Source organism: Cynoglossus semilaevis, chromosome 16 (genome assembly GCF_000523025.1).
Source record: "Cynoglossus semilaevis isolate Cse_v1.0 chromosome 16, Cse_v1.0, whole genome shotgun sequence".
NCBI classification, from domain to species: domain Eukaryota; kingdom Metazoa; phylum Chordata; class Actinopteri; order Pleuronectiformes; family Cynoglossidae; genus Cynoglossus; species Cynoglossus semilaevis.
In genome coordinates, this window is record NC_024322.1 from 17,797,742 (window position 1) to 17,812,785 (window position 15,044).

The 15,044-nt window shown below is 39.1% G+C and overlaps 3 protein-coding genes across 3 annotated transcripts in view; all 3 read left to right on the top strand.

Moving 5' to 3' along the window:
• Positions 1 to 677, top strand: part of LOC103392480 (olfactory receptor 1019-like) — a 2,112-nt gene extending 1,435 nt beyond the window's left edge. Inside the window, exon 2 of the mRNA XM_025064122.1 lies at positions 4 to 677. Coding sequence (XP_024919890.1) covers positions 4 to 396 — 393 coding nt within the window. The 3' untranslated portion in view covers positions 397 to 677. The remainder of the gene's footprint in view (positions 1 to 3) is intronic.
• A 792-nt stretch (positions 678 to 1,469) lies between these two features.
• On the top strand, positions 1,470 to 2,740 carry LOC103392481 (olfactory receptor 1019-like). The gene has a single exon (XM_008329100.2). It carries the CDS (start codon positions 1,633 to 1,635, stop codon positions 2,560 to 2,562), a length of 930 nt encoding a protein of 309 aa, XP_008327322.1. The 5' UTR covers positions 1,470 to 1,632; the 3' UTR covers positions 2,563 to 2,740.
• A 1,835-nt stretch (positions 2,741 to 4,575) lies between these two features.
• Positions 4,576 to 15,044, top strand: part of adarb1b (adenosine deaminase RNA specific B1b) — an 84,132-nt gene continuing 73,663 nt past the window's right edge. Inside the window, exon 1 of the mRNA XM_008329082.3 lies at positions 4,576 to 4,741. The gene's annotated coding sequence lies outside the window, so the exon portion shown is untranslated. The remainder of the gene's footprint in view (positions 4,742 to 15,044) is intronic.

The window sequence follows — 15,044 nt, forward strand, 5'->3', positions numbered from 1 at the left end:
TAGTGTATCGGGACACGGGCGGGGTGTCCTGCTGTGACCCTGATCAACAACATAGTCGCGTGCATTACCATCGTCTTCTACTTTTTCCACGGCGTCTTCATCGTGTGGACGTACATGTGTCTGGTCCGCATGTGTGTGAACTCCGTAGAAAACAGGGCCAAGTTCATGCAGACGTGCGTGCCACACCTGCTGTCCTTGACCACTTTTCTCCTCACCATCCTTTTTGACGTCATGAACATGCGTTTCTCTTCGGTTGAATTACCTCCGCACCTCAAAAACCTCCTGTCCGTGGAGTTCCTCGTCATCCCTCCTCTGATGAATCCTCTGATATACGGCTTCAAGTTGACCAAGATTAGAAAAAAGTTTGTAGCTCTATTGTCGATTAAAAACACTTAGGTTATGACTCTGATCCTGATCTGTAGTTTTTTTCTTCCATTAGTACCTGTTACTGAAACACTGGTGAACTGGTGGGTTCTTAATGCAGAGGTTCTCAACATAACCGCCCTCGTTTCTTAATGCTGGGTCTTTGGACATGTATTTATATATCTGTATCTGTATATTTTTCAATCTAGTAATACTATATCTAGTAATACTGTATGTATGGATAATGTGTTGTTATTTATTTAAGTTACAAATGCTGTTCATTGCTGTAACAAAATAAAATAAAAAATTCTGCGGCACGGACTTTATCAAATGCTTTGTGAGCTACTGTACAATCTGGATCATGGTGACGTTGGTTTGTTTCAGAGCCGATACTCTTGTTAACAGTTCAGTGGCGTACGTTTCTATAGTCTGGACCTACATGTGTCTCGTTAATTCCACAGAGAACAGGAATTCCTTTTTACCATCCTGTTCGGCCTGATGAACGTGCAGTTTGGCCTAAATTTACCCCCAGGCTGTGCAGAACTTCATGGCTGTGGAGGTTTTTCCTCCTCTCATGAACCCACTCATCTATGGTTTCGTCCTGGGTTAAATAACTGTGAAAAACCAGTTCATGTTGTGGTTGTTGTTCTGCTCAGACACAACAGAAAGAACCACAGAGTGGCTTGGTTTGCTCATTCATCAATAAAAACGTTGCTGATTCATTAAATGGATGTATGTTTATGAGTTACATGACTGAAGATTCTGATTAAATGATCTGTGCTCCATTAAAGGGTCTGTTGGTGAATGAATTATTATTTGAGTCTAAACAACAACAGGAGTGAAATAATTCACGGCCTATTTAACAGACGTACTTCATTATACTATGTTGACATTCATATCAATCATCATTATATATTATTATTAACTATTAACTATGGTTTTCCAAATATATATTAATTACCAAATTTAAAATAAATAACAATGACAATATTTCAAACATGTACAGTATATTTAATTTGTACTTTTTTATTCAGGCCGATCTTCTGCGTCTTTTTCAAAATCCTGACAAACAGCTGGGGCCCTGTGACGTTTCTAAGTAAGAAGTTCCCAAGTGTTAAAGACAAGGGAGGTTACCTCTGTCTGAACCCTGATTGGCTGGTTCGATTCCCCCCCTCCCGTGTTGCTGACATTATAGAGATATTAGGAAAAGTAGGACGAGATAGCAGGAACTCACAGGTTCACGTCAGGTTGTCCTGTCAGCCTTTCAACATGGATAATGGTACTGTAATAACAATGTTCTTCCTCTCAGGTTTAAATGAAACCAGGAACCAGAGATATGTTTTATTTGCTCTCAGTTTATTGTATTATTGTGCAATTTTGTTGGTGAACATTGCACTTGTGGTTACTGTCATCTTGGACAAAAACTTCCACGAACCAATGTACATTTTCCTGTGTGTCCTTTGCATCAATGGCCTTTTTGGAACCACTGGGTTTTTTCCTAAGTTCCTGTGGGATCTGCTCTCTCCTCTTCATGTCATCTCTTACTCCGGCTGCCTGGTCCAGGCTCTGGTCATGTACTCCTACGTCTGCAGTGACCTCTCCGTTCTCGCAGTGATGGCGTATGACAGATATGTGGCCATATGTCGACCGCTGCAGTACCACGCTGTCATGTCCAAGCCAAAGGTTATTAAATTAGTTGTTTATTCTTGGGTCACACCAGTCGTCGTGATCGGTACAAACATTTCTCTGACATCCAGACTGAAGCTGTGCAGCCCATTCATTCCCAGACTGTATTGTGTGAACTGGATTATTGTGACACTGGCTTGTTTTATGACTGACACGATTGTTAACAACGTAGTGGCGTACACAACGATCCTCATCTACGTGTTTCACGGTGTCTTGATAGTATGGTCTTACATGTACGTCATTTTGAAATGTGTACATTCTATGGACAACAGAGCAAAGTTCATGCAGACATGTGTGCCTCATGTCCTCTCCTTATTTACCTTTCTCTTTACTATACTCTTTGATATAATGACCATACGATTTGGTTCAAAGAACTTTCCTCAGATGTTCAAAAATTTTGTGGCAATAGAGTTTCTTGTCATACCCCCTTTGATGAATCCCCTTATTTACGGCTTCAAGTTGACCAAAATTCGAAAGCGATTTTTGGGTTATTTTAAACTTTGTACAATGTAATGAGAAATGTTATAGATTAAACGTTTTATTAAAAATAAACACCCAATTATTTTGGGACAAGCAATGTAGTTTTTATATATATCAATCAATTATATTGTCTGTTCATGGATAAACATATATACATATACAGTATATATATGACAAATATTTATTTGTATGACATTGACAAGTGACTTAACATCGGTGAAATGGTTTATATCAAAAATGTTGCAGCAGCACCATCATGTGGCCATTTTTAAAATTAACATTTACAGTTTAGAAGATCTTAATGCAATCCAACAACTCTTTGTGATCGAACACCATTGATTCATCAAGATAGACGGATCTCTTATTTTGATAATTGTGTTAATTTAATAATTTGTATTATATTAAAATAATAAAATCAATTTGAAATATTGGGGGGTTACCTTACCACCTGCAATGTAGAAAGTTCTGGATTTGATTCCACTTCCCACACCCAGGATGGGTTGCGTCAGAAAAGACATACTGTATGAGAATAAGATGTGGGGATCGCTGATAAAGAGACAGGTGAAAACGATTTTCAGTTAAAAATGCGTTTTGGATGGTAAGTTTCAAGTCGTTTCACTAAAAGTAGAGAAAAATAATCTGAAATAAATGTTTGTCCTGTGATCAAACTTTACGATTCTCGATACTTGTACTCGATACATTTATGTGTAGCTATTGTTAGTGTAGTTCATATGTCACTGTTACATTTTACATATTTATGTACTTTAATTTTTAAAAAATGCTGTCTCCAGGAACCGTTCTAAATCATGTAAAGTACTAAAAAAAGTATTTGGTCTACCGATTAATCACTCTCTAATCAATTAGTCATTTTCAATCTTGAGTATTTGGTCTACCGATTAATCACTGTCTAATCAATTAGTCATTTTCAATCTTGCTCATGTAGCAGCTACCGATGCACCGCGGGGACTGGTAAGTCATTTTTCTCCTGATATTACTGTTCACAACAAAGTCGAAGGCCCACTTATAGTAAACTTATTACGTACAAAAGTATTCCTTAACATTTACTCATAAGTTAATTATACATATATTAAAATCCACGAGGGGTTAATACGAGAATCTCAAACCTAGCTGCTGCTAATGCAGCTAGCTCCTCGGTTGATACGCGTTTTTCTATTACTATTATTTTATTACTATCTAAGAGCACGCTTATGTTCTGTCATTATGTCAAACGAGGATTAAAGATACTTTTTTTAACCCTTATAGGCCTAATACGTATCAATTATTAATTTGTTTCGACGGAAATATTCTGGTATATTCTTACATGTTAAGCTAATTTAACATTACGCCATTTTGTTTACAGTACACTAACAGGCACCGCTATAATATTTTGTTGTAGTTCATCATGAATTAACGCTTTATAATCTGTTTTCATCCAATATTTGTTTACGTAACTTGATTAATTATATCGTGTGTTTTTTTAAAACTTTAATCGGAACCCATTACTGTTTATATTAGTATGGCGATATTCTTTTTTTTTTTTTCATTGACTCTGGGTGCAAATAACTTTCGCGGGAACGTGAAATGTCTATAATAATCTAGTTCCATAATTTTCTGTAACTATCACGATTAATCTTTTCCCATTTTTTCACCTTAACGTCCAAACAAATTAATATCATCAGTAGTAATTGAGCCATACTATCATCTTTGGTATCTTTTGTAGTTCTTGGTGCAGATGGGATTTGTAGTCATATATATATATCTTTTCAATCTCCCGTCGTCCCTTTTTTCTAACGTTTTCGATCTATTCTCCTGGTTTTTATCTTGAAAGTCTTAATAAGCCATGGGTATTGGCGGTTACGGTGATTTGACAGCAGCGGTTAGAGCAGCGAGTCCTCATCTGACCGAGGAGTTCCATCTTCCTGCCACTCGGCGGCGGTAACGCAGCGTCATCTTGGACATGTAGGTAGAAGAAGAGGTGGGCCGAGCACAGGCAGCAGCAACAGCAGCAGGAGGAGCAGCAGCAGCAGCAGTATCACTGAACACTGCAGTACGTGGGACCGCACAGCCACCACTCCGAGTCCGGGCTCGTTGTTTTCCTCCCACGGCAGCAGCATTACGGAGCAAAACACACGTCTCCTCTTCACAACTCAGCAGCGGCGGAGACGACCTCGACGTATCCGGAAGGTCTGTCAGCGGCAGTAGCGCAGCGACGGTGAGTAAATGGCCTCTCCTGTGGGTTATATCGGGGGCTGCGGAGGTGGTGGAGGAGGAGGAGGATGGAATAAAACAGGCTGCTGCCTTTGAGCTCTAGGTTCCGGCTGTGTTTATGTAATATTAGTGTGGTAATCCTCCGGAACAGCCCCCGGGGGTAGACGCTGAGATCTGCTGGTCAAATGTGACACCGCTGCTTTACCAGGTGTATTGTGCTGTTACTGCTTTAATGGGGCGGTGGGGGCACACACACGGCGTGGATGTGGGGTTTGAGTGGCATCACCGTGCCTCAGATTTGTCAGACCAACCTTGTGGAGGTCCAGCAGTGAGAGCGCATCCTGTACAACACAGTCATATCAGCGCTATGCTAACAGTTGCTGCTGCAGTGTCCTGTCACTGAAGTCTGATCTGTTGGTGTGTCTGAACATCCCGGCTGGTAAACAAGGACAGGGATTTAAAATTAAATAACAATGCATTAAAAATTAAAGACTTTAAATTTGTTTAAATTTGGTTTAAATTTCATGAAATATCAGTAAAATTTTAAAATTTTTGGTTTAAATTTCATGAAATATCAGTGCATTCTTCAGTGCAATGTCATTGACTGAAATTCTTCATTAGAATTTTTACTTTTAACGTATAGATTGTTTTAACCACTGATGATTCTACTTCAATCATTAAGCTAAGACTCAGTGTCCAACCTGTTATTTGTTTTGTTGAGTTTTAAACAGTCAGATAGCATTTAACTACTATAAGTCCAAATGAGAAATTTTAAATATTTTATCAAGGACAAATGTTAACAAAGGCCGTGTGAATATAAGTTATTAAAAGATTAGAAATCACCTGACTGGAATGTCACTTTGTTACAGTTTAGTGCACTGGAAGGGGAAGCCTATGTGAGACAACGTAACCTGCTGAAAAAATACCAAAGGCCACTGCTTTTTCATTGTTCCAGTTGCCTTAAAATCTAATTAAACCAGTGACATTTAACGACATACTAAATCAACCGATTTATATTCACTTAACTTAAATGTTTGACAGCACTAACAGAGGCCTTTCAGAGAGTTCTGGACACACTTTTCTTCATGATCTAATAGCAGTTTTTTGAGTTGTTAAACTATGAACATGCTTAAGAATCTGTGACTTGCATTTGCATTTTTCTTTAAAGGATCCAAAAGAACAAACTAGTTTTAAATCATTTGAGTTTGTTTTTGTCCTGAATGTATTGTATGAATGTCACTTTTTACACTCATTATTGGGTTATTTATGATTAATGCATTTATGGCAGGGATATGTATTTGTGCAAAGTAGTGTTTTCAATAAGCCTCCGGTGTGAATGTAATCAGGTACCAAACAGGGCACTTTCCTGTAACACACACACACACACGCACACACACACTGAGCTCTCCAACAAGGCTGAATGTTCCACTGTTAGCCACAGTGTCTGTAACACTGACTGTTATTACAGTTCATGCCACACACTCTTTATCTTCTTTACTTCATTCTATTATCTTCAGTAGTGCTGTTTTAGATTCTGATTTGATAAGGTAAATCCCAAAGGGGGTGGAAACCTCGAAGTGTTTTTGAAGTTGGAAAAAAAGCTTTGGATAAATGCCTGAAAATGCATGATTTTCTTTTTTTTACGATATAGACCATTGGACTTGCACTGGAGGTTAGAAAACACACATTTAAAACACATTATGATTCTGTTCTGTGATAAAGTCCATTTTCTCTGTGGTCATCAGTTCAGTCGGTGCTAAAACTGTTTAAGAGTTGATTTATTTTCAAGGCCATTTTTGGAAAACGACCATTGTGTGTGTGTGTGTGGCTGTTGACGATTGTATACGCTGGTACAGTGTGTTACATTGTCCACTCTTGTGATGTCAACAAGGATCAGCTAACTAACAGGAAGATCCGTAAGAGCATAAGTGTTTCCCTTGGACGTACTGTAGCCCGTGAGACAAAGACACGTTGAACACAAAGCTGCCGCCTTATTATTGTCAAAGAACAATAAAGCGTGTGAAGCATATCTCCCACAAACACTTGCTTTCAGCTAAAGAAGTGATGCGGAATGAAATAATCTGTTGGCTGTCGCATGTGGCTCCGAGAAATTGGGCTGATCTGCTGAGTTCCGGTGGGCAATTTGTGAGGTTTCTGCATAATCCAGTTGCAGCAGTCAGCTAAAACAAAAACCGCTCTCAGAGCCAGCCACAGTAAAACACTGAGCAAAGCCCAGTTGAATGGTCCGCTGCACTGGACCCTGACGTGTGTGTGTGTGTGTGTGTGTGTGTGTGTGTGTGCTACGAAGGTGCAGCACATGGTGAGGTGATGAATTTAAGGGAGGGAAGGACTTCCACCAGGTGCTGAGAATACTTGGCTGGACTGTAGGTGTCTGTGTGTAATTAGAGGTGTGAAAAGAATTTCTCAGCTTTGCTGCATTGTACCTGCACAGGAGAAAGTGTGTGTGTGCAGCTTAGGTTCTGGATTTGCTCTGTGTTTATGGGCTGGTGTAGTAACAGCAGCAGCAGCAGGAAGGAGAAGAGAGACGTTGCAGTGGCTCTTTTTATGGCTTCTCATAAAAATGTTTTTCCCCCTTTGCAGTCGATTAAAATATTGTCATATCATTGCACAGAAAGTGATTAATAATTTGGTTAATGTACTTGTGCTGGAATTATCGGTTTGTTATCATTTACCTGTCAGCCAGGTGATGCCTTTAAGAATGTTTTCATCAAAATAAAAATAAAAAAAGGACATAAAATTTTCCACTCCGTTTTGTCCCACAAACTACTCTTTTTCAATTTATTTGCCTCCTAACAAGAGAAAAATTAATAAGTAAAGATGAAAAGATAAAGGCCATAAAGTTTAACAGTGTCTCCAAAGACTTTCTTCTGATTTTATTGATGGTTAAAACACAGCTTTTACAACAATTTAACGTTTAAATTTTAAAGTTTTATTTTATCAACAGTTATAACCACTGGACATCGTGAACTTTTGCAGGAATGATCTAACAGATAAATGACATCCAGTCCTAAAGCGCTGTGGGATGATGAGTGAATTATTCACGGAACTACAAGCCAAACTCCAGCTCAGTTTTAAATCCAACATTTAATGGTGCACATTAACGTAATCTGATTAATATAGGCTGATATAAACGGTATGATGAGTTCAGACACACAGATTAGTGCTGACAAACTGGCGTCTGATTACAGACATCTGCAGTGCAAATAAGTGTTCATTCATTCGTAGAGATACTGTACAATATGAAGAGCAAGTTTGTTGTAAAGACAAAACACTCTGTGTGTGTTAATACAGGGAGAGGAAGGGAGAAATGACAAGGAGCAAATCAAGTAAAGACTTTTTTAAAAGACAAACTAACAAAATGACAAGGCAAAAAAAAACAAGAAAATAACAAACTAAAATCAGTATTTCAGTTTACCTCTTAGAGAAGGGAACGACTTAAAAATGCTGTTCAAACTGTTTACATGCTGAATAATTAAATAGCAATATAAAAATCTCTTGAAATCATTTTAAAAAAAACAACTTTTTTTTCTGACTTTAGCGTTTAATCATTAGTCAACCTTGAGGGATGTGGGAGTGTGGGGGGAGGAGGGGGTGGTTGATGCCCACCCACATCTGTTAGTTAAGCCCTTATTATTATTATTATTATTGTTATTACCTGTACTTCTGTATTCTTGGAATAGTGACCATGCAATCGACCTCACCCGAGTAGTTACTGTTTGACATTGATGTGCAAAGAATGACGCCTCTTAGCCACGCCCAGAAAAGTAAAATGCAATACGTAGATACCAAATATTTGTATAAAAGTTTTTTTGTTTGTTTTCTTCTTCTTCCGCCATGTTTTTGTGTTTTTTTTGTGTTTTTTTTCTTCTTCTTCCGCCATGTTTTTGTTGTTTCAGCCTTGGTAGAAATCATTGAAAATGGAGCTATAGAAAGATGACCCGTGCTGCTGGTGAGGACAACAGTAGGCATGAAAAAAACAGACTCCGTGTCGTGTATCGTCATCATAATGGGCTGGTGGATAAACATCCTATTACTCATCTATGTTAATCCGGGAGTTATTGAAAAATGAACAGGTCTTAAATGTCAATGAAGGCTGTGTGATACTTGATCTGTGTCCTTTGTTCAGTTGTTGAAAATGGGCCGGGGAAAAAAAAACAGTTTGACTGAGTGCTGGTTTGGAAGCATCAATATTCAAATGCGTAGTTAGTTCAGTGCATCTGCCTGGTGACGCTGTAACGGCAAATCAAATTATTGAATGAATGTCATCATCGTGTCATCGTCGTGTTGTTTTATCATATTCCCTGATTAATCAGTCATTGACATTTTAAAATCGTGCTCATTTTAATAGTAAACTAGTTACATAGTAAACACTGGTCGTCATTTCATGGCGTTGCATCAACCCGTCAGTCCAGTGTGGCACTCGGCACTTGGCACTTGCTGTTTGTGTGAAGAGGAAGTTTTTCTCGTTGTCTCGGTTGGTAGTTCAGGCTGCTCTAATCTCTGTGCCACGCCCCACTGTTTGATCAGCCTCACCAGCAAGCAGTTGGTCAAACAGAGGGAAACCAAATGTAAAAGTCACTACGTGACACCTGAAAAATCTTCACCAAAGAAGAAAGGTTTATTAAACTCTGCATCCAACCACCGTCTCATTAAGTATTTTTATTTCGTATTTTACCAGTATTTGCAGTATAATTTGCCTCGTACAGTACACACTGCAGTGCAGTATCTTCTGCTGTATGTAATACACAAACACAGGTGTCAACACAAGGAGAGCACGACAGTCACAATCCACAGAGGATCATGGGTAGATTGAATTACTGCGCTGCTAATGGACACCATGAGGTCTTTAAGCACCAACACAGTTTAATGAAGTGCCACAAATTGAATATTCACCTGAAGTTGTCCCCACCACGGAGACCCACTGAACCGCGGAGTGACTTATTCCCACACACACCGAGGTCAACAAACACAGAAAACCAAAGTGTAAGACCAATAGTGGACGCAGCCAACAGAGAGAGGGAGAGAGGTCACTGTGAGGTCAGCCAGTGACCACACAACGGTTACCTTTAATCTGCCATCAACTACAGCCACTACAGGAGGTGTGTAAGCTACACCTCTTGGTTAAGGTCAATGGATTTTTCAAGTTTTCAAATGCTTTATATCAACTATATATCTATATATTTAAATATAACCCACACTCTTCCATAATATATATTTATATATGTATATATTTCTAACCACTAAATAGAGTCATAGGCAGTAATAAACTGAGGAAATTTATTTTAGAATTTTATTTTAGTTCCTTTACATGAAACATACCTGGTATCTGCAACAATGACAAAGTATACTGTGAATTTATGTATTAATACTGTGTGATGTAGTAGTGTCAATCAATCCTGTCCACACTGGACAGTGTACACCGTTCTATCCTCGGGCCACATGTAGAGACGCTCGCTCTCCTGAAGTGGAGCGGGTACACACTGGACAGTGTACACCATTCTACCCACGGGCCACATGTAGAGACGCTCGCTCTCGGAGGAGCCTACTAACCACACCTTCCCACATATGGGCAAACACGCACGTATTAATCTTTACAAATATAAATTAGAGAGAACTAAAAAAAAAAGAAAACTCATCTCAAATAGAGAAGTTTTAGACGCTCACAAACTGAAACCATGAGGAAGTCTAGTAAAAACCATAACATGTAATTAGTTGAGAGAATAAAATGTTGTAGCTGTAAATGTCGGGGCCTGGCACGACTGTGCAGTATACTGTAGTAAGTAGAGTATTTTTAGAGTTAGTTTTAAAGAGATGTTTTGACAACCACACATGCCATTAGAGTGTTGTAAACATTCAACATCCAGTTCTGAGAGACAGTAATGAAATAATGTACCATTTGTTAGTAGGATTTAAAACCCTACAGTATATCCTGTCACAGCAGGAAAAAAAAACTGGTCCAGTTAATTTCACTTTTAATGGTCGCTATTAAACAAACCTGCTCCGCCTCTGCCACGGGTGTTTATGTCAGCGGGGGGTAAATGATCTGTTGTAGCCAAGAAATTTGAGGGGAAAAAAAATTAACGAATCCAAAAGAAATGACAATAATTGTTTGTTTTTTTTTGTTTAGTTTTGGAAGGCGCTAACGTAAGCTCATCTTAACTTAGAGACACAAACGGAAAAGTGAGTGCTCTACTCTAGCTGCTACGTGTGTCTCCAGCCTGCAACCATTTTCAGGTGCGTTGTTGGTCTTATTTGTGGGTTTAAAACCCATAAACAGTTGCCTGAAATTACAAGTAATTGATCAAGAAAATACTGATAAAAATATGCAAAACACACTAAATAGAAAAAAACCCAATATAAGTTAAGCAGTCAAGTCGCGCTACTGATAAAAATATGCAAAAAAACCAATATAAGTTAAGCAGTCAAGTCGCGATAATAAGATTTTCTTGAATTAAAAAAAAAAAGTTCCCATTAAAAAAACAACAACAGAATGTTGTCATTTGAATCCAACGGCTTTTTAGAGGTTAGCTTGACCTCCGCCACGTCAGTGCCACAGTTCATCCAGGAAACAATGACTCCACCGATGACCTTGCTGTGACATGTTTTAAATGACGCGGTTCCCTATTCAATCTGAATTGAAATTGATTTTTTTTTTCCTCTTAGTTTTGCACGAGTGGCCAGTTTTGATCAATTAATCAGTCTGTACAAAACAAACTGTAATGGAAGATGTTTGCTGCAGGCTAACTATGAGCTACTGCTCGGTGTGAAACAGACTCATGGAGGGACAGCCGGGAGTGTGTGGCGTCACAAACGTCTCCCTCGCATATGTGGAATAAAACGCACCGAGTGAGCTTTGAATTATTTTTAGTCTCTAATCCAGTTACGCTGCCCCTTATTAATTAGAATGAGTGTCTGTTTGTCAGAAGCACTGGGAAGTGAAGGCACCCTAGTCCAAATGTATTTATGGTGTACTGCACAGATATAATGACGGCGTGAGCAATACTCCTCAAAGGCTCGATGCTCCTTATGCGTCTGCTGCGGAGCTGGATATTTGTTGAATTTCTCCTGTTTATAATGACCGTGCTGCTGTCCATTCCAAAGACATTTGCCGACTATTTCTGTCCGTTCTATCAAACACCGAGCTCATTATTTATTCAACATAAAGTAAAAGCTACTGCTCACTGTCTTCTTAAATTGATTTTTGTCTGATTATTTACATGTATCTTCTAACTTGCTCCTGCTGCCCATTAAGATACGCGTATACGTATTTGTGCACAATGCATTTTTCCCCCTCCTGGTATGACCTTGTAAATTAAATTATTTTTCGAACCAACCAAGTTTTGGTTGTTGTTCAATTCAGTATTGTGTGAAAAACAAAAAGCTACTTACACCACAGGGTTTTCCACAGTCATAATGGTCCACATCTGTGGACATCTTTGATGACTCATAGCCTCCATCGAAGGTTATTGAATAATAATAATAATAATAATAACAGTGCTATAATAGAAATAGACATTGACAACAACTGACATGAGTTGTACCGTTAGTTGCTGTGCTCCGATTCTTTTTGTGACATGAGTTGTACCGTTAGTTGCTGTTTGTAAGGCTCTTCACGTTCCCGTACCACCGACTGAGACACGTCTTCAAATACTGAAATTTGGGGATGGTGGATTTATTGCAGAAAACTTCATGTGCCTGTAAAAAAAAAAAGTACCACGGTGTGTAATCACTACTACTTTTTGCACCCCGCCATGGTATAAAGATTGCAGTGGAACGGGTGGGTGGTATGATTCAGTTTTCTCCTGCGGGACAAATAAAAAAAAAAAAAAAATATATATATATATAAATATATATATTGTTTGTATGGTCTACCGCCCACTGTTATCTGTGCAGTAAGCACATTGTGGCACATGGAAGTGTTGTTATGTGAGATTGTATAAGGACAGTCTGTACTGTGCTGTTGAAATGAGAATGTTTAACCTCTGCGTATGTTCACGTGAGACGCGTATAAATAGACGAACGGGCCAACGGATTCGCAAGGTTGATCTGGGAGTGTGAATGTGACACTGCAGCTTGTAAGGTACACAAACTGATGAGAGAAGGACTCCACAAACCACATGGGTGGACCTTAATGTCATGAGTGGGAAAAAAAGTATTTGGGTAATACCATAATGGTCTAACTCGCTGGTGAATGTGAATCTTGCTCAGTCAAGAATGATACAAAATATAATTACCAAAAAAAACCATCCTCACTATCCTCTTAGTATTTCAACATTTTACTACTCTCTTATTCCAGTGCACGTACGAGAGCCAAGTATTTTTTGCTTAACATTTTAATACAACTAAATGTCAAAGAGTGAGCAGGTTAACCTTGTTGTTTATTATTATATGCAGGCCTGTACTTTAGAAGACTGTGTATCTGTCATTGCCTTTTACACACGCTCTCTGAGGTTCTCCATAGTACAGGATGAATCCCCCCCCCCCCCCCCCCCCCCCCCGGGGCGGGGCTATAGTGGGCTGCCATATCTGTCAGTAGGTTCACGGTTCACGTCACGACAGTGCACTGTGGGAACCACCTTTGTGAGCATATGCACGGGAACAAAGGTTCACGTCACGGCAGTGCACTGTGGGTACATCACCCAGGATGAACATGGATGGTCCTGATGTGTCTGTGCTGCACGTGTGTTCATGCTGGATTAGACCGAGCACGATCAGAATTACAGGCTGGACACGTCACCACGGCGCACTTTCTTTGTTTGTAAACTGGGCTCTGCATCCGGAACAGAACTAGAAGGTCATTAATCAAGGTGTTGTTCTTTGAACCTGAATGTCTGAGATGAGGTTTTAACAGAAAACTGTTAATGAATGAATGAATGAATGAAGTTGCCTTCCCGGTTTGCTTGTCTTTTCCATATTCATCACTTCTCTCAGTTTCCCCTCTTGTCCTGCATTTACAATGAAGCTCTGCACAGAGCACTTGGTGATATAGCTATATATAGAATAAAAAGGAGGAGAAAAAATAGGATGGCTCCAGAGGAGCTCTTTTGTATGTTGTCCTGACAGACTGGCTCCGTGTTTCTGACGGAAACAGTTACGGTCGCTCAGTCTTTCTTTTTTTATTTTATTTTTTTAATCTGTGATGTCCTGACACTGTGTGAAGTGGTCAACAGTCTGACATTGACTAAACGTTTCTTTTTGTCAACAAACATGGCTGAAGAACATGAGCAAAAACGATTTTGAAGTTTACAGAAATTCTAGGTAATAATTTCCATCTTGTTCACGAAATCTAGGTAATAATTTCCATCTTGTTCACAGGGTCAGATCTGTAAATGTCCCTGATGAGAAAGTACCCATTTGGTCCCTTTGGTCAAGAACTGATTAAAATGCAGTGCTGAGATCAAACACAGTCTCCAGTACCTTTAGGTGCTTCTCACTCATTGGGCGGGACGTTTGGTAACACTGCTCAGAAGCATTTGAATTTTGTTCTGTTTTTTCAGATCAGAATTTGTCTACTGCTCATGGGTTTTTAATCTCTGCAAAATTCTTAGATTTTTTCTTAGACAATCCCACAGTTGTATTGAGATAACTGTGATATCAGCCAGAACACTATGTTGTTCAAAAACATCTCCTGTCTGATCATCAACACAAGCTAAGAGGGAGACTAGCTCAAAAAAAGTATTTTATTTTTTCAGTAGGTTGTATTTTTCTTGGCAAGCAGTTTGCGTTGCCGCTGATAATTGGTGTTGTTTAGCTGCTCTTGGAAAATCAATGTCTTTCAGAGTGGAATGTTCCCTGGTCTCTGTCCGGACAGCGTAAAGATGCAGCTCACTTCCCTTAAAAATACAGATTTTACGTCACAGTTCCTGAGTTTGACTTCAGTATCACTGTTTATCTGAGGTGAAAACCTCGAGTCCACATCATCAGACACCCCCTCGTCTTTAGTGATACGAACTCATGTCAGTATCCTTGTAATCAGCCAATTTTAAAAATGATTGCTGTTTTGTTTTCTTTATAAAAATCGACATAAATCAAACTCGAGGCCTCCATCGTTAATCACAGCTCAAAGTCTGTTTTGTTTTTCCTCCTATAATATTACCCGGCAGTTGTTTTCATTCCACAAATTATCCAATTCATACTTTCTGGTTGTGTCCACATTCTGAAATATGAGGGCAGAGTAAAAGATCAAATGTGCTTTGCTGCAGCCCTTTAAATTACACTGAACAATCCTAATACTTATCCTAACCAGAAATCAAATTCTAATTACTTCCAGAGCCTGTCTGCTGCTC

Excerpts from the sequence above, each read along its gene's own strand:
- LOC103392481 (XM_008329100.2), top strand. The coding sequence starts at position 1,633 with ATGGATAATGGTACTGTAATAACAATGTTCTTCCTCTCAGGTTTAAAT.